Here is a 26,372-nt window from a genome sequence, read left to right on the forward strand (position 1 = left end):
GTCAGATGGTGGGAATGTCTCAGTGTGAGCTTCCTGATTTTGACTACTGTTTTGTGGTTATGGAGAAGAATGTTCTGGTTGGTAGGAAATACAAAAATTCTGAGGTGGGGGGGGTGAAACATATTGGCAACTTATTCTCACACAGTTCAAGAAGGGAAAAGGTCTTTGGACCACACAGTTTTCCTGCAGGTTTGAGTGCTGCAAAATTTAAAAACTATGTGTGTGAAGAAAGATATATGCTGGGAACATGTACTGTGTGTGAAAAGATTGACGGGGAGCATGTGTGTGTAGACAGTACATTTTTACTGAGCAGAACCAACGCCATATTCATTTTGTAGCTCAGCCCACATTCAGCGACATTATTAACCATCTCCCAACAGTAACCCCACACCCACCTCACTCAAAAGGATCGACTGACCCAACAGCACTCCACCGAGTGCAGCCAACAAACAGCACAGCAGGTGCAGGGGTCAGGAAGCAGCCCAAGGACAGGTGTCTGCTCCTGGGCTGCTTCGTGTAGATAAAATTAAAGTTTTCACACAAAAAACCTACACAGTGGTAACTTTAAAAAAAGGGAGTTTTCTGTGAGTCTTGCTGGCCAATTATTTTCGGTCCTAAGAACATCCTTTTATTTTGGTTACAGTGTTAAATAAATTTTTAGATTACTCATCCTGCATTATCAACCACGTATTTATATTAGAAATCCAAGGATTGTTTAGAAAGTCTGACAACCACGTCAACATTTTATCTTTACAATATAAACAGCTCACTTCTCTCACTTACTAGCTGTCCTTGAGAAAGTAATTTTCCCGCTGTACTCCCTCATCTCCTAAGTCCTAGGGCTGCTGGGAGGAACTCAATGGGATAAAGCACACATACAATGGTGCTTTAAATCCCAAAGTACCGCATCAATGCAAAATGTAACCCTGGTCAGTAAGGATAATCTTCAACAATGTTAACATTTTCTAAGAACAAACTAAGGATGGCCTAAGTTTTTTGTACCAAAAAGAGCTGAAATCTATCGGTGACTTCCCTGAATTTTTAACTTTCCTCCTTATATCCATGATCAAATGCTTCACCATAAATAAGTCTTTCTCCACAATGTGACTCCTAGCTACCAGGATAAGTATCCTAATTACTTATTTTCTGTTTCTGGAAAGTTCTTGTTCCAAGACTTTTACTGGCCTTCCATTTAACTTAATCAATAATGGTAACAACTGATTGGCAACCTGTGGCAGCATCTGTAACAACCTGAGAACTATGGACAAACCTCAGAATTGACGCACCCTTTGGGAAGTTCAACACATTTCTTCCCACGATGATGAGCGTGAAATGATGGAAGCACATTATGAAAACTGGTTCATGTGAAGCCAGCAGTACTGACTTCACGTAACACATAACATACACAAGAGCTTTCTTGCGTTGCCAGCAACAGCTTTCTAACCGCATTAATGTAACATCTCATCTTAATGTGTCTTCTGAATTGAAACTTGAAATTTCACGATGTTAAAAAGAATGTCTTACATCCAAAGCTTAACATTTTCTGGTTTCCTATTACCCCAAAAAAAAAAAAGTAGCATAAGTTTACCACTTATCAAGACATCTTAATGGCATTAACATCAAAGTTTTACAAATTACTAATGTGCAGCAGTACACACTAATTAAGGGCTTTGGGGGGAAACAAGGACTATTACACCAGACTTCAAAGTCTGATGATAGGTAAATCAATGGTAAAATATACCAAGTAACAAATCAGAAGGATTAAACACTCAAAATAACATGTAACAAATATCACAACCAACCAACCAACCAACCATGATCTTGCCACAGCACTGGCATAATAAATAGTCTTAATGGTTTAATTTAATGAGGATGGAAACTCAGACAAGTTGAGAGTGAAATCAAATGTCATTCTATCCTCAGAAAAAAACAGGCTCTCAAAACAGATAAGCCAAAAACCACAAGGCAACTCACATAAGAAATGGCTACCTTGTGTCAAATGCCCAGGGGCCAGACTCTCTGGCAGGTCCTTCCTCTGGACCCCTTGAGACCTGATCCCCAGAGGGAGAGGAGGCCACCGGCAGCCAAGATTCTGGAGAGCTGGGGTCCTGCACCCCAGCTCCACTGGCCTGGCCAAGGAGTCTGGGCAAACGGATGACCTCTCTGCCCACGGAACCATGCGGAGGGGAAAAGCACAGGATCGATGTCGGGGAGGGCTGGTTCAAGCCTTCCCAGGCCTCCCTGGCTGCCTCTGACCTCAACTCCAACCTCTGGCCCTTCAGGCGCCTTCCTCCCACTGTCCACAGCCAGTGCCATCTGAGTAGCCTCTCATAAGACACATGCCTCCTTATTATAACCCCTTCCGCCTTCCCCCTGTTCTTCAAACAGCAACAAGTACCTAACATGTGCCAGACACTGTCCTAGGAGCTGGGACCCAGCAGTCAGCAAGACAGACAAAAGTCCTTCCTACCATTATAGGGTGCACACGGGGGGGAGGGGGAGTAGGGAGACAAAGGCCGTGAAGGAAAGAAAATGGGGCGGTGTGCACAGGTGAAACACCAGGTAGGGGCAACCCTGCCTCTGAATGTACATCCGTGTCAGGGGAGGGGCTGCATGCCTGGAACACTGAGAGGTCAAGCAGTGCAGCTCTACCTCCAGGGCGCATGCGCGTCACCTGAGGCTCTGGCTGAGAAGCAAGTTCTGACTCACAGGTCTCAGTGGGGCCTGCACCGTGCCCCACGCTCGATGTGGAGTCACTCCTTGAGTGTCAGGAACTAGATGATCTGGAAGATCAGGAATATGACCTAAAAAAGACCCTGCTGGGCCCTTCTTTTGCCTCTGTAACTTTCTAAGTAAACTTTCTCTTATAAAATAAATACACAAAAAGATGCTTTCAGTCCTATCATTCCTTGTCTGCACAATTCCATGAATTCCTAACAGCTGAAGTAAGTACTTCTGTCTGTTAACACAAACTATAATATAAAACTATACCAGAATGTCCAAGCAAGATAATTAAAAGAAACTATAGGGATGGCTCATTATTACAGTGTCCAGTGGCTCTGGAAGTGGCCAAGAGGGGAAAAACAGACGCTCTATAAAACAGATCGCCTGCCTTCAGAACGTACATATCGAGTCAGAGGAAACCCTACCACAAGGGGAGGAGGAAGAGCCGCAGCACGGAACTCCGCAGGCTGCGGGGGCACCAGCACAAGGCCTTCGGAGACTCGGACTGTTTCGCTCATTTCCGCCTCCCTTCAGGATGCTGCACACAGCCACATTCCTTATGTACGTATATAGTCTTTGGGTGTTGGAATAAATGAAACAAAATGCTAGGCAATAAGAAGTGATTACAGGCTTTTGAACACAGAAGTAGCATGATGAAAACTGTATTTACAGTGCTTTGAAATAAGGACTGAGAACATTTAAGTCTCCACAGAGTCCTTTTAAAGCTCGCTGAGGACGCACAGGGCTTATTAAATCAAAGACGGGGAGAGGCCACACTGAACGCAGTAAACTACTTGCATTAATTAGAAGTGATGCGTTGAAAACAACTTCCTCATAAACTTCACCATGACGTACACTGATTCTTAAAATTCACTGGTCAGTACACATTACGTGACACACACACACCACCAAACCTGAGCAGGGCCCGAGACCCTGCGCCCCCCCACTGCACCCGCCAGTCTTGTGGAGCAGTCCAGGAGTCATGCCTGGATGGGGGGGAGGCTGACTCGGAACAAACTATCTCATGGCTCAAATACCATCAATATTTACTCCTTGCTTGTGCAGAGTCCCAGACAGGTGTGCCTGTCCATCAGCGAGCCCTCCTCTGGACAGCAGCTCGGGCGCAGGCACTCCCTCCGTCCCACGGCAGGAGCCCTCCTGGGTCACCGGGACCTCTGCACTGGCCAGCAGGGAGGGGAAGGGCACGGACAACTGTGCCTGGAGGGTTTTACAGGCCAGGCCCGGAAGTGGCCCACTTCTCAGCTCCCTGCTCCGCTGGTTCAAAGGTGGCCACAGAGCCACACCTAATCGCAAGGGAGGCTGGGAAATGCAGTCTGGCCCCGTGCCCAGGAAGAGAAGATGGAGTTCACAATCAGCTGGCAGTCTCTGCCACAGTGCCATTTGTCATTGTTGTTGTTTTTTAATTACAGACAAGTCATTCCTTTCAGAAATGTCTTCTGTTAACCTACAACTCCACCTCTAATTCCTAAAGCCATTCTGAACCTAAAACCAATCTAATAGTTTTTCTTCTCCAATACAGTATTTTTCTAACATAGTCAAAAGAAGACTATAACAAGGGCATCCTTAAAGAGATGTCTGGCTTTCTGTTCTGGTATCTCAGGTACTTAATGGCTGGCTAACAATAGAAGCTCAAGTATTTTTTAAATTCACGACATTCCCAGAAGTGCATGGAAAGAAAGCAGACTGGCCCATTGCTTGCCTTGGTGACGACGGTGAGATTCGCTGAAGGCCATCAGCCATCTTAAGAACCCCTCTCCCTCACTGAAGGCCGCCCCAAGTTGCCTGGCACCCATCCTCTGGTCCCTAAACAACTGAGCAATAGGACAAAGGCTAACTTAGACCCACTAAAAACTAAGTGCATAAAAATACTCACCAGTGCTCACAGATACTGACAAAACGCACTCATCTTTGTGGTGAGAATACAGGCCTGCCAGACCAGAAGGGGCCCAGGCTCCGCCCCAGGCTACGCCCTGGAGACCCTCCACAGAACGGGGCTAATAACCTCTGAACTGGGAAGACCAGCATGCACTCCTGAACAGAAACTGTATCGTTTTTTCTGAACCACAAAAGGTTAGTGGGGGGAAAAATATGTGATACAGTACTAAAATATGTTCTGCTCACATATTACCTCTTTTCAAGATGTTTAAAATATACCGTAAGTGCTACTATAAAAACCCTTGCAACATTCCTACAGGATAAAGACAAAAATCACAGCGTATGCCCAAGTTGAAAGGGAAAAGTCCGAGAGGTGGCCGACTTCACACTATGAAGGCCAGCTAGTAAAAAAGGCAAGGAGTAGCCTCTAAGGTATTTAGGGCACAAACCATTTTAGGCTCTCAAATTGAGTTCAACACCTAGAATTGAGTTCAAAAGCAAACAAGTAGCTAAAACAGACCACGAAACTGCTGAAGTTCCAAGGGGCTTACAGAGGAATTAATGCTACAATATTTCAAGCCTGATTTATGACCTGAGAAATCACATTAATTGATTCACTATTACCAGATTCAGGTAAAGCACACTTAAAGTGATTTCAGAATGAAAAAAAATTATTCTTTCTAGATATGAATCACAGTATCATCAGGACTTTCATAAATTTAATTTGGCTACAAAACCAGAACTCAATATTCTGAAAATAATCAAAGAGCACTTATTAAATGTCCACATTTGTACAAATACATTCCAGTAGGGCATATTCAGGAAAAAGCCACAAAGAATTTAAAGTGTCATTGTTTTATGGCACTTTTCGTCACTAGCACTGATGACAATAATGCCTTTAATTCCTCAAAGACAGAGCGAGCGAAACACCAATGAAACCAACCCAACGAAGAGGCGCTGCGCCTGATGTCATGCACCGCCACAAGCACTTGCCCACAGAAACTCCTGCTGTGGTCCCGCGGGGAGCAGGGCACCCTTCATGCGAACCCTGGAAAAGGAGACATCAAGACACATGGGGACAGACTCTTGCCAAGGGCATGGCCAGGAAGGAGCAGGCCCCCCAAACCCCTGTGCCCCTTCCCCAAGAACACAGGCCCTCTCCAGGAGCCCATGCTTCCTGGAGGGAACGACACAGACGTCTGGGCAGGTAAAGTACCCCCACTGCTCTGCCAGAGAAGCCCGGCATCAAGAAGACACTGAGGAGCCTCAAAGGCTGTCTAGTGATTGGGCTGGACTCCCGTCCGAAGGCAGGCAAGCACGGACCTCCTGCACATGCCAGGTGTCGAGCCGGGGGAAAATTTCCCTTGCTTGTCTAACACTTTTTGGTCCACGAACCACAGACTGACTACCCATCACCTACCGCACTACTTGCTACTGCCCAAAAAACTTAAAGCTCATCAAAGCTAAAGGAGAGCACAGCACTGACTCTCCCAACAGAGCAATGAGGCAGGCACAGAGAGAATGGCAGCCACGCTCCCCAAGTGGAACTCGGCTCCACAGGAACCGCACCTAATCCACGCACAGCCAGAACCAGCACGGAAGCCAGGATGAGCTCTGCGGCCAAGGAGGTCTTCACAAAGTCCACCCACAAAAGCTCACACACGTCACTGGGGAGAGGGCTCCAACCCGAGTTCCTGGCTTGATTACTACTGAACAGCTCACAGTTCTAATGAGCTTAATTATCAGGTTGCCAAGCCCAGAGAAGATCAGAAGCAACAAATCCGAGGGAAAAGAATAGCTAGAAAGTGACAGGGAAGGAGAAGCAAAGGAGTGTTAAGGAATAGCAAAGACAGATTAAAAAAAGAAAAAAAAAAGAAACAATAAAAACTGGATAAAAGTACTTGAAAGGGACAGCAGCTTGGAGTCACTTATCATGAAAGCAAACACTCTACTCAAAGGCCCTGAAAATGCCACAGTATTAGATAAGGGCCGGTTCACTAACTCAGTACAACACAGTGAACCCAAGTTAACAAGGGACATGGAAGCAACGTCCACACGTTCTACCGAACATGAGCAAAGGAGCACAGTTAACACCATTTGCCTGCATATCACTTTACTTCCTGTAAGATACTTCCATGTGAATTACCTTACTTGACCCTCTACACCCTCCTAGGGCATGCAGTACGGCCACCTTCGCTAGCCAGGAATGTGCTGGTAAATCATTCAGCTTCAGCAACACAGAGAGCTTAGCAGTGGCAATTACTACAGCCTGTTAACTCGTCTCACAGGAGAGGCACCTGTCCCCCTCGTTGGGGTGGAGTTGGGGTGGAGGCGGCAGGGAAGGCTTCCTGAGTAAGGTCACCAACACCGACGGGGCCATATCTGAACCTCCCCTGCAACTCCACCCCCCAAATTTCCCTGTCTAAAAGTTCCCATCATGCCATCTGCAGCCCCTGGGGCCTCTCTCAGAAGAACTGTTCTAGTGCCTTCTAGTGCCAGCATCCCTCCTTACTTGTGGACAAGCTCCATGGCGGGCTACCTGTGATCACCGGCTCTGAGTCAGCATGCAGCTTTGCGTGACGCCCTCCCCTTAAGAGCACGCCAGAGCGAGTGACTTGCTCCTAACAACAGAACATGGCACAGGTGAGGAGACCTCACTTCCGTGACCAGGAGACACTGATGACACTTCTGTCTTGCTGGCGGACTTCCCTGCAGGCTCTGATGAGGCCACGATGGAGAAGCCCACGTGGCAAGGAAGTGAGGGTGGCCAGCAGCACACAAGGCGGAGACCTTCGTCTATGGGAGCTTGGCCAAGGCTCCCTCCCCAGTCGAGCCTTCAAGTGAAACCGAGCCCAACCGACGCCTGCAGGCTTGTGGGGCCCTGAAGCAGCAGACCTAACAAAGCCCTGTCTGAACCCCTGACCCACAGCATCAGGTGACAACCGCATCCTATTCTAAGTCACTAAGTTTGTGGTGATTTGTCACCACAGCGATAGGTAACTAACACACCCACAGTCATCAGGTCCCAGAGATTTCTCTTCTCAACTTGGACTTGATCAGTCATTTCACTATCATTTTTACTAGCACTCCGTATTTACCACAAAATTCTTGAAAGAATTATCTACCTCCTTGCTACCTCTCTCATTCTCTCCACTCACTATCAAATCGACAAAAATCATCGCCTTTTTCGTGGGCTTCATTTTATTCAAGCTCTGCAGCATCACAGCTAATAAACTCCTTACAACCCTCTGCACTCAGCACTGCTGACTTTATGTTCTCGTTCTCTTACTTCACTGACCATTCTTTCTCGGTCCCCACTGTCACTCACCCCTCTGGTGGCATTTAAATGGAAGCAAGGCCTCAGACTGAGAGAAAGCATGGCGCCCCGGCAAGACCAGAGTCCAAAAGAACTGAGCACAGCTGCTGAGAGGAGCGGGAGCTGGAGAGGCGGCCCCTTCCCAGAGAACAGCCTTCTCCCCAGCCAATGCCACTCATCCACACACATGCACCTGAATTCCAGCCACTCCCTACGCCTTGCTGGCTGTACGCCTCTGCTCTGCTTTCCTCTGCACGGGTGGAGTTTCTTCTCCAACCTGTCGGTGATGCCAGGTCAAACTCCACCTCCCTCAAGAAGGCTTCCCAGTTCCTCCCATAGCTTCACTACGGCGCGCACATGAGCAGCCCGGAACCCACCACATCCACGCCTGCTCCCCCGCACGTGGGAGGGAGGCGTCCAGAGAATGTAGGAACTGAAGTGAATCTTAATCTCAAAGGCTGGGGGAAGAAATGTCCAGGAACACACTCAATTTACTGAAACTGCATTCCCAAGAAACCAACCATGGAAAATCCCTCCAAAGTAATTATTTTTAAATTATACTAATACATTTTAATACAATCAATCAAAAGACTAGATTTCTGTATGTTTTCATATATATTTGTTTTATTTATCTCTAAATAAAAACAGGTACACAATGCCTTTAATAAGATTAAAAAACAGTAAGTAAATAAGCTCAGAAAGGTTGAGTTACTTGCTTAAGGTCACAAGACACTTACAGGGCAGAATGAAGATCAGAGTCAAATCTTGAGATACTCTTTCTCAAGAAGAATAAACAGCCAGAATAGAATCAGAGTATCCCCACGCATCTCACTAACCAGCTCATCCAATTAACTGGAATTTCTTTCCCTCATTTTCCCCACAGTTAATTCCCATTTTCCTTCATAGCTTAATTCAGGAATCCTCCACCAGCCTCTCAGATCAGTCAAATCCCTTTATGATACACTGCTCTTCCCTTCATAGTACTTATGTCTTCCTGGCACTGCGTAAGTTGTAATTTCACATGGCACCTTGATTAATGTCAGTTTCCCCATTAGCTCCACGAGGACAGGGACCATGTCCTTCTCTGCACCTGGCACTTCATTATTATTTGTTGAGTAAATGAACTGACTTGAGAGCATGATAATAACCGATACTCACATGGCCCCCACAGGACTACGAGACCCTAAAATACCTGACATCTCCATAATAAGAATAACAATTATATCAATTTTAATGTCGGGTTTGTTGTAATACATTCTCAGTATTTGGTAACTAAATGTTCATATAAAATATCTGTTAATTCTCTATTAATCAGAACAAGTGTTAACCAGAATACCATATTTTTTGTAAACATTCAAGACATCAGCAAACTTTCACATCAAAAGAACACATGACCAAAAGAAGCCAACCTACAGGCTGTATGAATTAGCTATTTGCTCTCTTGCAACATGAAAAGTCCAATTCCAGCCTATCAGTGAATTACAGTGTCTCACCAAAGCAGCCTACAGTAGTAATAAATTAAAACAATGATTTTTTTTAAGGCAAGAAGCTTGGGTGCTTCCGTTAGCCAGTAGTTCCCAAGCAAACAGTAGATCCATAAAGAAGCTTTAGACTCCTGAAATGGATACACAAAATGTAATCCCTATCAATATCAAAACTGTCTGTTTTGCAGAAACTGACAAGCTGATCCTAATATTCATGTGGAAATTCAAGAGACTTAGAACAGTTAAAACAGTCTTAAAAAAATAAAAAAAAAGAAGAGCTGGAGGAATGACACCTCCCAATTTCAAAACTCACTAAAAAACTACAATAATCAAGACAGTGTGGTACTGGCATAAGGAGAGCTGTGCATATCAACAGATTAGAACCGAGATTCCACACGTTTATGTTCAACTGACTGACAAAGGTACCAAGATACGCCAACAGGCAAAGAACGGTCTTTTCCACAAATGGTGCCGGGACAACCAGATAGCCACATGCCAAACAGAATGACGCTGAAAGCCTACCTACCTCAAAAGAGATACAAAAATTAACTCAAAATGAATCAGAGACCTAGACGCAAAAGCTAAAACTGTAAAAATTGTTTTTTTAAAAAAAATGACTGTAAATCCTCATGGCCTTAGATCAGACAGTGGTTTCTTCCGAGATCAGGTAGGATGGGGCGGGTTACGTGTGGTGTGGCCACAGACAACCGTTTCTTAATGGCGACACCAAAAACATAAGCAACAAAAGAAAACACAAATAAATGGAACTTGATTGAAATTGAAAACTTCTGTGCTTCAAAAGACATTATCAAGAAAGTGAAAAGACAGCCCACAGAATGGGAGAAAATATTTGCCAGTCCTCCACCTGATAAGGCATGTACATCCAGAAGGCAGAAAGAAGGCCCACGACAAGCAGCCACCCTGGAAATCAGTTTGGCACTTCCCCCATTAAACAGAGATACCGTATGACCCAGCAGTCCCAAGGCTAGGTATACACGCAGGAGAACTGGAAACATATGTTCACACACAAACAGGGACACAATGTTCACGGCAGCATTATTCATAATAGCCAGAAAGTGAAAACAATTCAAATGTCCATCAATTGATGAATAAATAAAATGTGTATCTATACAGTATTGTTTCACTATAAAAAGGGTGAAGTTCTGGTAGATGCTACAACATGGATCAACCTTGAAAACATTATGCTAAAGGAAAGAAGCCAGTCACAAAAGGCCACATATTGTAAGAGTCCATTTATATAAAGTTTCCAGACCAGGCAAATCTATAAAGACGGAAGAGATGACTGATTGCCTAGAGACTGGACGAGGGGAGAATGGCCACTAGCAGAGAAAGGTTTCTTTCTGGAATGAAGATGTTCTGGAATTAGACAGTGGGCAGAGCTGTGCAACTGTGCGAATGTATTAGATGCCACCGAGTTATATATTTTAAAAGAATGAATTTTATGGTATGTGAATTATATCTCAATAAAGTCGTTATTAAAAAAGGAATCAAATCCCTTAAGTACTAAAAACTTCTTTGATGGCCATGTTTTTTTTTTTCTTTAATCCTCACCCAAGGACATTTTTTCATTGCTTTTAGAAAGGGGCAGGGGGAGGGAGGGAAGCCAAAACATCGACTGGCTGCCTCTGCTAGGGTCCCTCACCAAGGGAACCAACCAACCCACAGCCCCCTCAGTGGACAGGACGACGCTCCAACCAGCGGGGCCACACAGGCCAGGGCAGACAGCTGTGGCGGTGGTGGTATTTTTTAACATTACATGCTTCCCTCTTTCGGTAAGCAGGACACACTAAGTGTTGCTTTTCTGAATACATCCAAGGTCATCGCCATGAGACATCGGTGACTAAGCAGCTGTGCGTTCAGAAGATTCAGTGGTGCACAGGTTATCGGCCTTACTCAGTGCCTCCAGGCCGCTGCGCTTTCAGCCCCCCACCGGTCTCCTGCAACTCTGTTTCCCCCTCCGCAGTGAGAAATCTCGAGGAAAGACAGGGTAAGGGACAGGAAGGGGAGGCCCGGGAACAGTCAGACCAGTGTGCGCACAGGCGGCACTCGGGCGTGAACAGGGGCGGTTTTCTGTGCTCTTGCCCATACTCCCTTTTCCAAGGCAACGTCTCTGTTTCCTACTTTGGATGTTTGTCCCCAGCCTTTCGGGTTTAGTGGGCTACAACCAGGGAACAGTGAGGAAGCCCACCCAAGTACCCAATCTGTGGGAAACCTCAGGTGACACTGACATCCCCCAAAGGGCCGGAGAACCCGCCCAGGACACAGCGGCACAGACCAGCGTGCCCCCGTCCCAGTGTGCCCCGACTGCTGCACCACCGCTCAGAGCAGTGGCCTGGGGACAGTGACGCACTGGCTGGAGACGCCTGGCCTCGCGTGGCAGCTGCAGCGGCCGGGTTCTGCAGCAAGTTTACCCACTACAGCAACTGAACGTAAGAAATCCAGTTGGGAGTTGACATTCTTCCTTTCACATGTTTGATGGAACGGTCTGAGGGCCCGGGACCCCTGCCATAGTCCCCTTCTCACATCAGCTTTCACCCTACGCCCCTCGAAATGATCGGCAGGCAGAGAGCGCCTCACCAGCTCTCCTCGGCATTGACTGAACAGGGTGAACACCAGGCCTGTGGAAACAAAGCAAAGCAACTGTCCGAAGGTCCGTCCTGAGTATTCTAAATTCAAGCCTTGGAGATTAGCACCAAATGAGAGGGAGCACAGGAATGGAGTCGGACATGCGGGAGCCACAACTGGGCCATGACAGGTCGAGGTGACAGGTGATTATGGAGGAGCAAGGACACTCCAAGTAAGTGGAGACATCTTGTCTGTGAAGAGAAACAAGGAATGGCAGAGATGGGGGCCGTGGTGCCCCAGAAGAGACCCCAGCCCGGTCTGGGGCTCCAGCGGAAGACCCTCCTCCAGACTCTCCAGGTCCAGGCCCAGCTCCAGACTGTTCACTTCAGTTCCGGTGCTGGGAGGCCGAGACCGCGTCTGCTCTTCTTATACAGAAACCACCTCCACTGGACCTGCCCTGATGGCTTGTGTTCCTTCCATCCAACCTGCCCCACTGCAGCAGGGCCTGCTGACTGTCCTTGTGTCCGCTGCCTGTATAAATGAACCCCGGAGCCTGCTGGCCACCGTGTGTGAGACAGACGGCGGGGGAGGGGGAGGGGACAAGAGACAGGTGGTGGTGGGCAGGAGGATTCCGATACTTTACTTAAGGCACAACTTCCCCTTGGGGTGATGAAAACACTGCCGTGTATTTACTGTCAGGACCTCGCTGCTATTCTCACTCACTGTTCAATGCACTCAGAGTCTGTTCTACAACTGTGGTAAAACATTCGTAATACAAACTTAGCATTTTCCCCCTTTTGGAGTACACAGTTTCGTGGCATTCACGGTGTTGTGCGCCATCACCACTAACCACTGCTTATTTTTAAAAGCACTCTGAAAATCACGACTTCCATTCTTATCAAACAAACGACTGGTATGTTCGTTCTTTCACCCAGTGACAAGGACGAAGAACCTCGCCAGAGGCGGGACCGTGATGAAGGCGGCTGCGGAGAAGGTGGCGGAGAGCATCCACGACAACCTGGAGCAGCACCAGAACAGCCCAATGCCTCCTCAATCCCTCCAGGCACGGCCATGGGGGCTGGAGACTAAAAGTACCTGGAGAGCACAGATAACAGCTGTCAGGGCCACTCAGCCCAGTCAGAAAGGTTGCCAGTGTCACAGATTTGCATCAGAAGACACCCACACCGGCAGCACGGGTCAGATGCAGAATAATCAGATTCAGTAGAGAAGGACTGACGTTCCTCGCCTCCCAGGACGTCTGGAATAAATCTCTGGGCCTTGAATCTGGTCAAGTAACCTATGATCAATTTCTGGAGGACCCCCAGGAAGAAAGACAAGTACTTCAAAATGCTGAGTACCCACTCACCACCTTCTGCCTGTCATACTTTCCTTTTAAGCTCAACAGCCTCTATCAATAAAATTAAACGAAGAGACCTGCATCAGAAGCATTATCAAAGCAAATAATTCATCCGGCACCTTTCATAACGGCAGAGACAGAAAGGATCAGGCAGAGAACCTTGGCAAGAACACCGGGAACATTAACTTGCCCCTCAGTAGCTTTAAATATGAACAAAACATTCAAAAAATAAATTATGCTCACAGCCTCTCCAAATGCCAGGCTTGTAGCAGCCCAGGGAGCACGCCCCAGTGAAGACCCTCCGTGATCCATCACTGCAGACCCACGGAAACGCCCCGTGTTTCTTAGCAGGAAATTAGTTACTGAGTTACTAGCGATCAATACATTTTAATAACAGTTATATTCATCAACTCCAGGGGAAAAAACTCAATACACATAAATAATACAATCTTAAGTGTAAAAAGTCTGGGGTTAGCAGACACTTTTCCATCTGTAATTGTGTGTTATTTAAGTGTATTTTTCCCAAACTATGAATGCTCATCCACACCGGAATAAAGAGCCTAAATGTGTCATAGGGAATAACTAAGCAGAATAAACATTCTGTGCTGTTCATCTTTTCAACAACTTCAACAATTTTTACGTTGTTGTAGGTAAATACCCGTGACGTGTCATCCCTAAAAAACCAGGCCCTCTGACAGCCACCAGAAGGAGGCCCTGCAGTGACCACAGTGCAAACCCTCCTCCACAGCTCGGGCCCACGCAGTCGCACTTGACCTGAAGCAGGTGCCGCACAAGAAAAAGAGAGACTTGTGTGGGACACCAGCAAAGCCAGCCAGGAAGCATGGTTCTGGACAGCCAACTTCACGACTCACAACCCTGAACCGAGATGGACAGAGTCTTGGAAGCCATCACTAGTGCAACCCTTTATCAACACATGAGTGCCCTCACCTTATTACCCACAGACTCCCTGCTTGGGCACCCGGGTCCAGGGACAGCAGGTGAGAGGCAGTGCCAGAACCAAGAGCGGTGAAGTGGTACCTGGTAAGGAGCAAGGCAAGGGGTACCAGCACCTGGCCTCCACAGCAGCACAGGGACAGCAGAAAATCACACCTAGCTGAGGTCCCTAGTCCCAGTCCCAAGGGACTGGACACTGAAGGAGAAGCGCCCAGGCGGGGGATAGCAGGGGGCTTGGTCAAGAGGCCACATGGGCAAGCTAAGCCTTCTCGACCAGGGGACTCGTCCAGCGTTGTTTGCTTCAGAGCAAGACAAAACGAGGTGCCGACACTACGGCTGGTCTCCCCAGTATTCTGAAATCTGACATCAAAACCCCAAACTTGTCATAAACCCTAGTGATGCATGGTTTTAAAGTTTGGGAGTGTTTATGGACATCCTCTGCCATTAAATAGTCCCTTCTTCATTACTTACAAAATCTGCCCTAGAAATTGTATTTAAATAATTTTTAAATGATTCGGTTCTTAGAGGAAGTAATAAATGTCATTTATGTCATCTTCAAATGCTTTTTCATGTCTCCGAGCTCTGATTTGTCTTTCTTAGGGCGCCTACCAAGAAGAGAGAGCCAAGTAACACGCCACACAGGTCTGCTCCCCGTCAGACAAAGCGCTTCAACCTGAAGGGGCACAAAGCTCTCATTTCATTAGGGTGGGAGGAGCCAGTACCTCTGAGTGGTCATGAGCTCAAAAAAGCCATTCTAGGACTAACACTGGGTGTCAATCAAAATGGTTGCAGTTCATCGAATCATCTACTCTCACCATAAACTGTAACTGAGCCACAATGATTTCTAAATAAAAACATCTTAATGTTTCTTGGCAATTAAATATACAGAAAGTCAACAAACCCCCAAGAAAGCAGAGAAAATGAACTTCTGTAAAGCTCACCCTTTATCAACTACAGGAGGCCCGGCAGAGGCCACGCGCAGCCCCGCAGAGGAAAGCCCCAGAAGGACCGCTTCCAGCAGGCTCTCCCGCAGCCGAGCTCCACGCAGCGCCATCCCCGGAGGAGAAACTGGAGTCGGCAGCTCCACGAACGCACAGCCTGGGGGAGATGAAACCCAACTCCAACACAAGGCCCCGCTCTGCTACCTCCAGAATAACAACTATGACACACATGAAACATCAGTATCAAGCGAAGCCATTTGAAATATTTCAAGAGCAACACAGACTGCCCCCGCAAAAGTCCAAATGCATTCCAAAAGTAATCTCAGTAGAAGCTAATTTAATCTCCAGGCCCAAGCTCTCTGAAATAAAGCAGAATAGCTCCAATTTGGTCAGATTACCACAGAAATGCTCCTTCTTAACAAAGAAGCTACAGCCTAGCCCTCTGAACTTCACGGGAGCACAAAAATGTGGCATCGGTAAGTTCACAACACGGATCCACCTACAAAACCATGAGATAATTAAACGGACTGTTTTTAGGTTTCAGTCTGTTTCACCAGAAACCCTGTCCAAACTGCACCGATGCGATCAACATGAGCAACTGTAACCCCGTCGTCGAAACAACCCAGCATCTTATCTTCTGTTTTACCTTTTATCTCTGATTTATGGGCTGACTGATGGTAAACTGATTTGTGCAATGTGCCAGAAGGCAGCTCAGGAATACAAAACAAGAGAAGAGACTCAGAAAAACCAAATTCGTGAATGGGCCTGTGGACGTCATGGTTCAGCTCCCAGCAGAGCGCAGGGGAGTGAGTGACGACATGGTGTCTTTGGGGATGTTAAGTCACCAGTCCTGTATTTCCTGAAGGAAATAAAACAAACAGACAAAAAGCCATTGCTCAGACCAAGGGAAGAGGGGAAAAAAGAGAAAGAGATAAAAGCTGTATTAACAGCCTTTTCCCTAAACCAAAAATGAGAAACACACTAAGTATATGCCACAAACAAGCATAACTTCTAAACCATGGAGCTACTTCATATTATTGTTAAAAATAGTATTTTCAAAGATATGATTAGCTGCCACTAAATCAGTAGAAAACAGTCGCATCCCCACCTTAATCCTTTGCCCACCACGTGCCACCTCTGTCAGAAAACAGTGCACAACACACCCAAGTTTCCATTCTCCACTCGAAACCACCTGGCCCTGACACTCAATCCCTGATTTTAAGCAATTCTGAATATAACAGGATGGCAATCATGACCTCTAGCAAGCTACTGGAATTTTTCTGTAAGAGGGGAAAAAATGCTTTTATCTAATGATGAAGTATAAACTAATAAAAAAGATTATAAAAATTTGATTTACTTACAACTATTAAAAGCGGCTAGTGCTATGGGTTATTCACATGTTTCGTCTCTTGGCAGAACTGAAAATATAGCCAGTGATACAAACTTCTGTGAAGTCCAGACACAAGTTACTAAAGTCCTTTTATTCAGGACACGTAAATAACTGACTTCTAGATTCCTAATGTTTCCCAGGGAATTTAAGATTATTCCTCTCTTAGAAAATAAGTGACCCTCAGATCCTTGGTCATGTCTCCAAAGCACAAAACCACAAGGACACTCTCTCTTCCTTACCATTCGAATGGCTTAAAATAGCCATTCTCCCAAAATAAATTTTTTTTAAGTTTAAGCAATAAAAAATTTTGCCAATTTTGCCAAAGATTTGAAAAAGAAGATCTTATTAAGTTAAAATGCAAACAGACCAGTTTAATCTCTAAATCTAAAATGTTAGAAGAGATCGGCTCACATTTCCACCACGAGTATCTCTGATAGAACATCACTACCCCCTTGTGGATTTGCACTAAAAAAATCCTTATCTTCAATCTCCACTTCTTAAAGGTTTCATTCTGCTGAACTTCCATTAGAGTTTACATTTCCTTCACTAAGAAGGTTTATTTTATTTCAATTACTTTTTAAAAAGAGAGAAAACACTTAACATTTTAAAATAGCCAATCCCATCGACTTCTTTATCTTCCCGGCATCCCCATTTCGGGGAGTGTTCTTTGTAGGACAGGAACATTTGCCGATTTCAACATGGTATGCACATCAACACTCCATTTTTCCTGAGAATATCTGAATTGACACTTCCAATCACCACTTTGAGATTATTTTTAACGATAAATGGGTAATTTCTTCACTACTGCATCTTTCTTCTTCTATTTGATAATTTCATACTCTGTACCAATTTCTTTTTATCTCTTCCAAATGGTTTGATATCCAAATGCCCCAGAAAACCAATGGTGCACATACATCCCCAGAAACAACTTTTCAGACAAGGACTAAAAGCCAAATCTAAGTTTTAGTAAGATTAATTCTTGATTGTACTACTATACCTTCAGAAAATGCTTCCTAGCATTTTAAATCAGCCCTGATGAAGAAAGAAAATACCTATTTTTCAAAAGTAGAAGAAAAGAATTTTTTCTTTTTTTTTTACTGCAGGAGTACTTCTGCTTGTATGTATGTGTCACTCTAGTATAACACAGACACATCTTGTCAAAGGTTGGGTGTAAAAACAGATGACACAGACCTAACTACCTGGGGCTTTCTCACTGGTTGCAGCTACGGCGTTTGGCTGAAAGCACCATCATCTCCGCGATCACGCACGGGCTGCAGAGAGGCAGACGCCTGAGTTCCGACTGTCAGCCTGCACTCCTGGGGCTGAGGTCCCGTTTCCGCACAGGTGTTGAACACGAGAGGAGAGATGTAGTTATCTACTATTGTTCGGAGAAGCCAAATTCCAGGATTCATTCCAACGGTTAGGTGGGAACAGAGGAGGGAAAATGATCTACTTTGCAAGTGTTTTTAAGAGATTGAATACGTAATCTTACCTGTGCTAACTGATAAGGAAAAATGGGAGAGACAATGACTGGTCTAGTGCTCTGGGTTCCAAAAGGCTCTGCGCATGTCCACCACCGAAGACCACAGGTACAGAAAGTATCGCTTCGGCAGCACGCCCACAGCTGGTGGCCACGCTGCGCTCAGAGCTGGCCTTCCGGTTGGCTCTGCTGGGTTTTGGTAGGACTGTTGTTTTGGGGTATTTTTCTTTGTTGCAGGGAGGAATTTAGATGACATCAGGAAGGAAGATTAGTGGTGAGAGCAATGCCACTCGGTCTCCAGGTGCTAACAGGTTTCAAACTATCAGGAACTCGCTCCCAAACATTTCTTCCAAAGAAGGCCACTGTGGGCCCTTGTAACCACAAAGGTGCCCCACCGAGGGCAGAGGAGGGGCCACTGCCCCAAACCTGCACAGCTCCCTCGCAGTCACCCTCTGCTAAGAGTCTCAGGAAGGCATTCGGTGCATGACTGAAAGGCCTGGCTAAGTCTGAAAAAATAAAGCAGAATGAAACTGCACTTCTGCCAATGAGCAAAGGACTTGTGCACAAGAGAGCATGCAACCCCACCAGGGAGAAAAAACATGGGGTAAACACAGGAGAATCGTTTTTCAAATACCGCCGCTGGTTCCATCTTCTGATACGTCAATCAGCTGAAAGTGAACAAACGCTCCTCTGAAAAAGAGAGTGAAGAGGGAGCAGTGTGGTTGACACTTGGCCTCTGTTTGCGGCGGGGTGCATAATGTTTCTTTTCTAGTCCAGGGTAATGAGCTAAAAAATGCTCAGGAAGCATTACCAATCTTTACACAAGGAGGCCCATGACCTTCTACAAGCAATGGTGTTCAGAGCAGAAAGATGCAATACAACCTTAGAAACACACAGCCAGCATACAGATGACAAAAAAGAAAAAAGAAAACCATGTTTCGCTTTGCCCCACAGTGTAAAAAATTGGGACTGCTGTCCAATGTGAATATATACAGAACATTCCCCTTACAAATACATGACAAGTGTCACTGCATGGAAGGCCATCAACACGTACACCAGCCCCTCTTTCCATGACGGACGGTAATACATCTTAACACAGGACTGACGGATACACATCCTCTGCGAGCACAAAATACAGGGCATCTGATCACAAAATCTGATAGCATCTGATCGATCTACCTCCTGACACTGGGTAGGGAGGCATTCCGAAGAAAGAAAGAAGAAAAGCCAGACTCCACACTGTAATCGGAAGACAGAGTGAAAGACTGTGTCCTCTCATTCACGTTACCCAGACAAGGAAGTGGAGGGCGAGAACACTCCTCACTCGAACACACAGAGGCCGGCGACAGTACTGTCACAGGCAAAGTCACGTTGGGAGACCCCACACGTCCCTGTGAATGAAGGCCCCAAATGAGTAGTATACTTGTTGGCTGTACCCAAAGAAATTTACCATCATCGAGCCAAAGAGACAGAAGGAAGACCAAACACAGCAAAAACAAATGTCCAAAACCCTGCCATGGGGAAGCCCAGATGCCTGAAGGACACAGGGTTCCACCAGGGACACTACCCAGTCACAAATGCTCCTCCCACCCCTTGCCTTGTGGCTTAACCCCCATTCCATCCCCTACCCTCCGGGAACCAAGGAGTAACACTACTGCCCACTACAGGATGAAAGGAACAGGGGCCCCTCTTCCCTGCATGATAGAAAGGCCACGGATACAGCAGAGCTACAAATACTGTTTTATAATAATGATGCCAATAAAAAAGACTCTTTACGTGAGAGACCGAAGTGGGACTGAAGTCACCTAGAACATCAGAAAAAGGGCATTGTAAGTGATTCTAGAAGATACAGAACATTTTAGGAAATGATCTGTTTTAATGGCAATGAAAAAGAAACACATACTGCCTGTCACCACAAGAAATACTCAGTCACATGTCCACACGAATAAAAGGACTGCCAAACCACGGACGACGACAATTCTCAGCAAGAGTTCTTCCTACGAGGGACACGCTGGCAGTAGTGGTTTCTACAGACGTAGAAGGAAACCTGACTTCACACGGAAGGAAAGGAAAAAGTGCACTTCAGGTCAATTCTTTACTATGATTACCATCAATATATGTACCATAACTACATCTAAAAATAATCTGAGGCTATTACAAAAAAAGAGACACAAATACCAGTACCACTAAAAAGTACAGAGAACTAAGAGCCACATAATAAACAAACGCAAAGATGATTACATCAGACCCCTAGCCTAAGAATGGTCACCCCCACTATGCCCCGGCTGGCGTGGCTCGGTGCACTGAGTGCCAGCCCGCAAACCAAAATGTCCCCAGTTCGATTCCCAGTCAGGGCCAGGAGCAACCGGTGGATGTTTTTCTCTCACATCGACGTTTTTCTCCCTCTCTCCCTCCTCCTCTCTTTAAAAAGAAATAAATAAAATCTTTAAAAATTTATTTTTTTTAAAAAATGGTCACCAAAATTAGCATTAAATTTAGATATAATACTTCCCAACAGTAAAGATGTAATAGACGCTCGTGTAGTTCTTACTCTCTGAAACCATGAAACGTACCAAGTAACGGTAAGAGACAATGATCTCCCCGCCACCTCCTTCTGCAGAGGACGCACCTGATGTGGGTTCTACACGATGCCCGGCGTGCTGCTGCTCAGATGTCGAACAGACATTCCAGCCAACCGTACATCCAAATGACCTCACAGTGACGCCTGGACATTTAAAAAGGTTGACTTGACTTTCCTACACACACACTCGCACACACGCACACACAGTTTGAGGGAGAGCTGCCAGATGTCTCTCCCGGTACGCCCTCCACCTTCTCCACATCTCCAGTCCTGCAGGGCTGGGGGAAAGCTCGGCGGAATAGTACACTATTAGAGTATATTTTTGTAAGATGATAATCCAAATGATTAAATTCAGAAAAGAATTCCCTACAAAAACATAGAAAAAGACAAGTGTGAGATACACTGAAGTGCTATTTGCATTAAAAGACTAACAAGACCCCGACAGTCTCGCGCAGCCACGGAACACCTCCCGGTGCACGCATGCCACAGCAGCGGCTCTGGAGTGACGTGCGCTCAGTGACGGAAGGCAGATGTAAAAACAACTTGCCTCCGAAATAACAAATTCAAGGGTCCCACAAAGGAGGCAACAGGCACGATGAGGGGAAAGGAAGAGAACATGAGAATCACCTTCCGGTGCTTTTTCCAGAAGGAAACTGAAAAGAAGTACAACTGCACACGAAGAGGTCTTTCCCCCAAACCTTAGGCAATGGGAAACAGAGAGCGGCCCCAAGGAGTAAAGGAGGCATGGGGACGACACGGAGCCCCAACACGGCCCCTCACAGTCAGAAAGTCGCAATCCCGCCAGCGCAGCGGCCACATCCCGCATAAACAGAGAACTAAAATAATGCCAACTGACCCCAAAGAATAGGCTATTTTAGGGGGAAAGCTAAAGAAATGGAAAAACACGGATAAGCAGGATATATAAATATGTCTCGAAGAGCAAGCAAAAGCAACCCTCGCCTTTTGAAAAGGAAAATCGGACCCAATCAGGGCTCAAGTAGAGGTTGCTGTGGCCACATCAACATTCTGAACCCGCTGAAGGCCAAAATGGAGAAACCCAACATTTCCCAGAAGTAGGATGTCAGGTCTTCAAGAAGACCAGGGAAGCCCCGGGGTCACCCAACCTTGTCCAAAAAGCAGGGAGCTTGGGAGTCAAGGGGACGAGACAGTAATGGAGGTCAAGAGAACCGACGTAGCCTGACTAGCTGCAAGAAAACACATCACACTGGAGGAGCAGGAGGAACGTGACCTCCAATGCTCTGCGGGGATAGGCGACGTGAAAGCACAACAGCATCACACTCAAAAAAAAGAGCCTAACTTTACACACTAATCTCAGGTGTATTCTCCTGACCTTTACCATTTCCTGCCACTACCCATTGGATCGAGCACCCGATTAGCAAGGGGCACTCCCAAGGCATCGCTGGGATGGAGCTGGGCAGGCAAGGATGCCCGGCAGGAGGCCGCCTCTGCCGGGAAAACACCGACATCTCCAGCAGGTTGCCGTCTCTTATTTTCCAAGGGTGAGTAATACTACAACCTAAAATACACAATTCCATCAAGCTGAGAATAGACACAGACAGAATGAAAAATATGAAAACTTTTAAAAAACCTACAGAAAAGAAAATTGAGGTGAAAGTGCTACTTCAAGGCAGTGGATACCATGCTCACTAGATAACCCAATATTAAGTGAAGGGCAAAGTCTGCAGGTCGGCCTAAGCTAACCAGTCGTCCAGATGACCCTGTCTCCTTACTCGGTAACCCAGGTGGAGCATCTCCTCGCTAGAAAAGCACTTAAAGGTCCCAATGCACCCTGACTGGTGTGGCTCAGTGGACTGAGCACCGGCCTGCAAACCCAAAGGTCGCCAATTCGATTCCCAGTCAGAGCACATGTCTGGGTTGTGGACCGGATCCCCAGGTCGGGGCCTGAGACAGGAAACCAATCGATGTTTCTCTTGCACAAGGATGTTTCTCTCCCTCTCCTTCTCCCTCCCCTCCTCTCTAAAAATAAATTGTAAAAAATCTAAAAAAAAAAGTCCAAATCCTTCCGAGTCCCACAGAGCTTGCTGGGGAGGATGAAGCTCCAAACTCAGCCTGTCAAAAAGTTAAGTGACAGCAGCTAACAACCATTCCAAGTTTTGTGAGGAAAGGAAGTGAGGGGACCAGAGGAGATTCACATCACTGCCCTGCCCCAGAGCCAAGGGCAATCAGCCAAATACACAGAACGTGACACTCAGGAAAAACCTGGAGAACAATCCCTCCCACCCTGTCACAAAGTGTCACAGGCCCTCCCAAAGGTGCCTTTTCCTAATGTGCACAACCCCTCTCGATTATTTAAATGGCCAAAATAAAAACAGCGACATATTTATGGCCGTTCACTTCTAGTTCTGTCACAGAAACACATATTTTTCTCACCCACTCCTCGTTTGCCCCAAATACATGAAAATCTCTTCCCCCTACATGGCAGGAAAGAAATGAAGATGAGCACTTTTAACCCTGTGAGGAACCAAGCTGAGAATACCGCCCCTCGATTCAGAATGCCTAAGCTTTGGTGAGCTTTGGCAAGCGCTGTACACTTCGTGTGAACGTTCAGGATGTTGTTCCACTTATTCGGTGCTGTGCGAATAACGAATGAAAGAGTGATAAGAACTGGCCATTTATCAATGAGCCTTCTAATTCTCCTAAGCCTGAAGAGTTACCAACAACAGTGAGATATATATATATACGTGTGTGTGCGTGCATCTATATCGAAGTGCGCACATGCACCCAAAACATATAGATAGTCATCTAACTCTTGCAAATTTCTGCACATATGTAATGGATGTGATTTCATCTATGAGTAAAATCCTACATGCGTGTATATATAAACATATGCATAGCATCATAATCATCTTTTTTGCCGAAAGAGAATCATAGCAGCCAAAAATAGTAAGCATCCAAATTTCACCTTCACCTAAAAGTTACAAGATCAAAAGAAATGTTTGGATCCCACTTGGACAGCACCAGGGCCAAGGGAGGTTCTAGTACAAGGAGCACACTAGCAACCCCTTCCCGAAAGGCACGTGGGCGACATGGGTGTCTACGCTCCCTTTTCTGGATGGAAAGGCATATGGCTTCTTCTTACCCAGCCAACACGAATACAATTTAAGAAAATTAGAAAAAGTCAAGGTAACAGGCTCACTAAATATGGCTGACTGGGAAGCAGAAGCCATAAGGAGGATATGAGTTCTCCTAAAAAAGAAATGGGAAGTTTATTTCCAGGGAAGGTTCAAAGACTCTTGAACACAGGGTGTACAGAGTCTGGTTCTTACTGCAAAGAAGACAGTAATTGGAACACCAAAAAACAAGGGCCCATGACGCGTCTTCCTGCTGGGGTACTGTCAACTGGTGAACACTGCCACCGCCTAAGAGGGAAAAGTAAACTGGAAGCAAAATTATAACCCCGTTTTCCTCAGACACCTGAGCAACTGTCGTGGTCCCTCCTTACTCCAGTAGGAGGCACAATGGAAGCCCTGCCCTACATCTGATGGGCACCCACCCTCATCCAGACCAGAAGTCTGAGAAGAGACTTCTGATTACCGGAGACAGACAAACGCGGAAGGGAGCCCTGGCATGTTCAATTTATCCCGAAAGAAAAAGAGGGCAACTCAAAGGGTAATCAGGGAATGAGCTCGCCCTAACCCAGGAAAGTGTGTAGAGAGTACGCATAATCTGTACCAAGTGTCTGCTTTCCCATTTAGAATGACTTCAGCGCTGCACAGACCCCCCACTAACCACTGGGTGAGGGAAGAAGAACGTGGGTAGCCCGAGTCCCCTTGTCCTGGCAAAAGGGTCAATAGATGGTGTGCGGAGGCCCCAAAAGAGTACACGGAAGATGAGAGGAGGAGACAGACCCCTGTGCCAAAGAAGGATCAGGGTCACAGAAGGTAAAGGGCAAGGGACTACGAAGATCCTCACTTGCCATAGAAACGGAGACCCCACCCTCCTAGCGGCAAGGGGTGCAAGGGCAAGAGTAGGATGGGAAAGACTGCTAGGGGTGGGGATGCTGCGCAGGCCCCCTCCCAGGAAGGGGAGGGGGAGGGGTCACACGAGGCCCGTCTGCCCGGGGACGCTCAGCGGGACGGGGTCCCCCTGGTGGGGAGAAGCGCGGGGACCCCGCCGGCTCTGGGAGGCGCCCACGGGGCCGGAGGGTGATGCTGGACAGAGTCAGCCTGGCCCTGCCGCTCCAGAGCCAGAGGCGGCGAGGGTGAGCGCCGGCCGTGCCCCGACGGGGACTAGCCCGGGGCAGTGGGGCGCGGGGCCAGAGGGGGCCCGAGGCGGATAAACTTTCCGCCCCGCGGCCCCCACCAGGCCGACGCGGGGGGCGGGAGGCGGGAGCCGCGCCGCGGGCCCGGGAGCGGTGGGGATGCCCGGTCCGGGTGGGGGAGGCGCCGGCCCTCCCTCCGCGGGCTCCTCCTCCTCACTGGGCCCGGCCCCCGCCCGCCGGCCCCCCGCCCCTCCGGCCCCAGCCCGCCCCCGGGTGGGGGTGTGCGGCGCCGCGCTCCACCGCCCCGCGTGTCACCTCAGGACCGGCCGCGCTCCGCCCCCCACCCGCCAACCCCTCCCCGACTGGGGCGCCCGCCGCCCGCCGCCGCCGCGCCCCCGCGCTCCCTCCCGGCGCCGCCGATGCCCGGGATGTCCGGCGGGGCCGGGTCCCGCCGCCCGCCGCGCCGCCCCCGGTCCTCATGCTCCGGCTCTTACCTTCCGGCTTGTTTTCGGCAGCCATTTCCCCTCCGCGCGCCACATCCTCCTCCTCCTCGCGACCGGGACCCCGAGCGCGCGCCTCGTACCGCCGCCGCCGCCGGCCCAGCCACCCCGCCGCCGCCGCGCACCCGCCCTGGCCCCGCCCCGCGGCCCACGCACTGCGCCTGTTGGGCTGTTCAGCTGCCACTCATCGCTTCCACCACCAATCGTCCTTCACTAGGGGTCTCACTACTCTCCGGGAGGAGCGTCCTATTCATCTGGCCCATTGGCTAGTCACCACCCAACGGAATGAAAGGATTGGTCAAGGGTCAACGCCCCCTCCCCACCCACTCTGAGGAAAGCCCGCCTTCCAGACCTAAACAAAGCTTCCCAGTAGCCAGAGCCCGAAGGGACTGCCCAATCAAGAAGGGTTCCACACGGAATATTTCCTCGAGGCCGATACGTGGCGTTTTGATTGGGCGCTACTACAGTGTTTCCCAGGCCGTCCAGACCAATCAAAGGGGGTTCCCGGAACTTGGGAGCGGCGAAGAGAAGCCCCGCCCCCGAGCGTGACCGTCACGAGGAAGGCGTTTGTTCATTGGTGCGCCGGGGCTTTTCCCGCGTGCTCCCGGGGCTGAAGGACGTTCCCGGGGAAGCCGCTGCTGGCGCGTGGGGTCCCGACGGCCGTGGAGAACGGGGCAGGGCTTCTGGGTTCGCGCAGTCTGTCGCAGCCAAGGGACGGCAGGGACCAAAGGGCTTCGGGGCAGAGGTCAGCCGGGCGCCCCTCTCCCGAGCTTATCGGCCCGGGAGTCCTGGCGTCGCTACCAGCCTTGGGGGGAGGGGCGCGCATCCTACCAGGACCCGCCCCTTCCCCTCCTCCCAGTTAACCGGTGCCCCGCCCCCTCGGCCGGTGACGCCGCAGCCTCACTCGCCCGTACCCGACC

The 26,372-nt window shown here is 47.9% G+C and overlaps 1 protein-coding gene across 2 annotated transcripts in view; it reads right to left on the reverse strand.

Annotated features, from left to right (window-relative positions):
• The window catches only part of LOC119055913 (calmodulin-binding transcription activator 1-like), a 78,592-nt gene extending 53,016 nt beyond the window's left edge, over positions 1-25,576 (reverse strand). Inside the window, exon 1 of one of the 2 annotated variants that reach the window (XM_037154212.2) lies at positions 25,447-25,576. In XM_037154212.2, the coding sequence (XP_037010107.1) occupies positions 25,447-25,491 (45 nt within the window). In that variant the 5' untranslated portion in view covers positions 25,492-25,576. Of the gene's footprint in view, positions 1-3,774; positions 4,207-25,446 lie in introns of those variants that run through there. The other variant, XM_037154211.2, reaches the window with a different exon arrangement.
• Positions 25,577-26,372: the final 796 nt, after the last annotated feature.

This window comes from Artibeus jamaicensis, unplaced genomic scaffold (assembly GCF_021234435.1).
Source record: "Artibeus jamaicensis isolate MK-2021 breed Jamaican fruit bat unplaced genomic scaffold, CSHL_Jam_final scaffold_847, whole genome shotgun sequence".
NCBI lineage: Eukaryota > Metazoa > Chordata > Mammalia > Chiroptera > Phyllostomidae > Artibeus > Artibeus jamaicensis.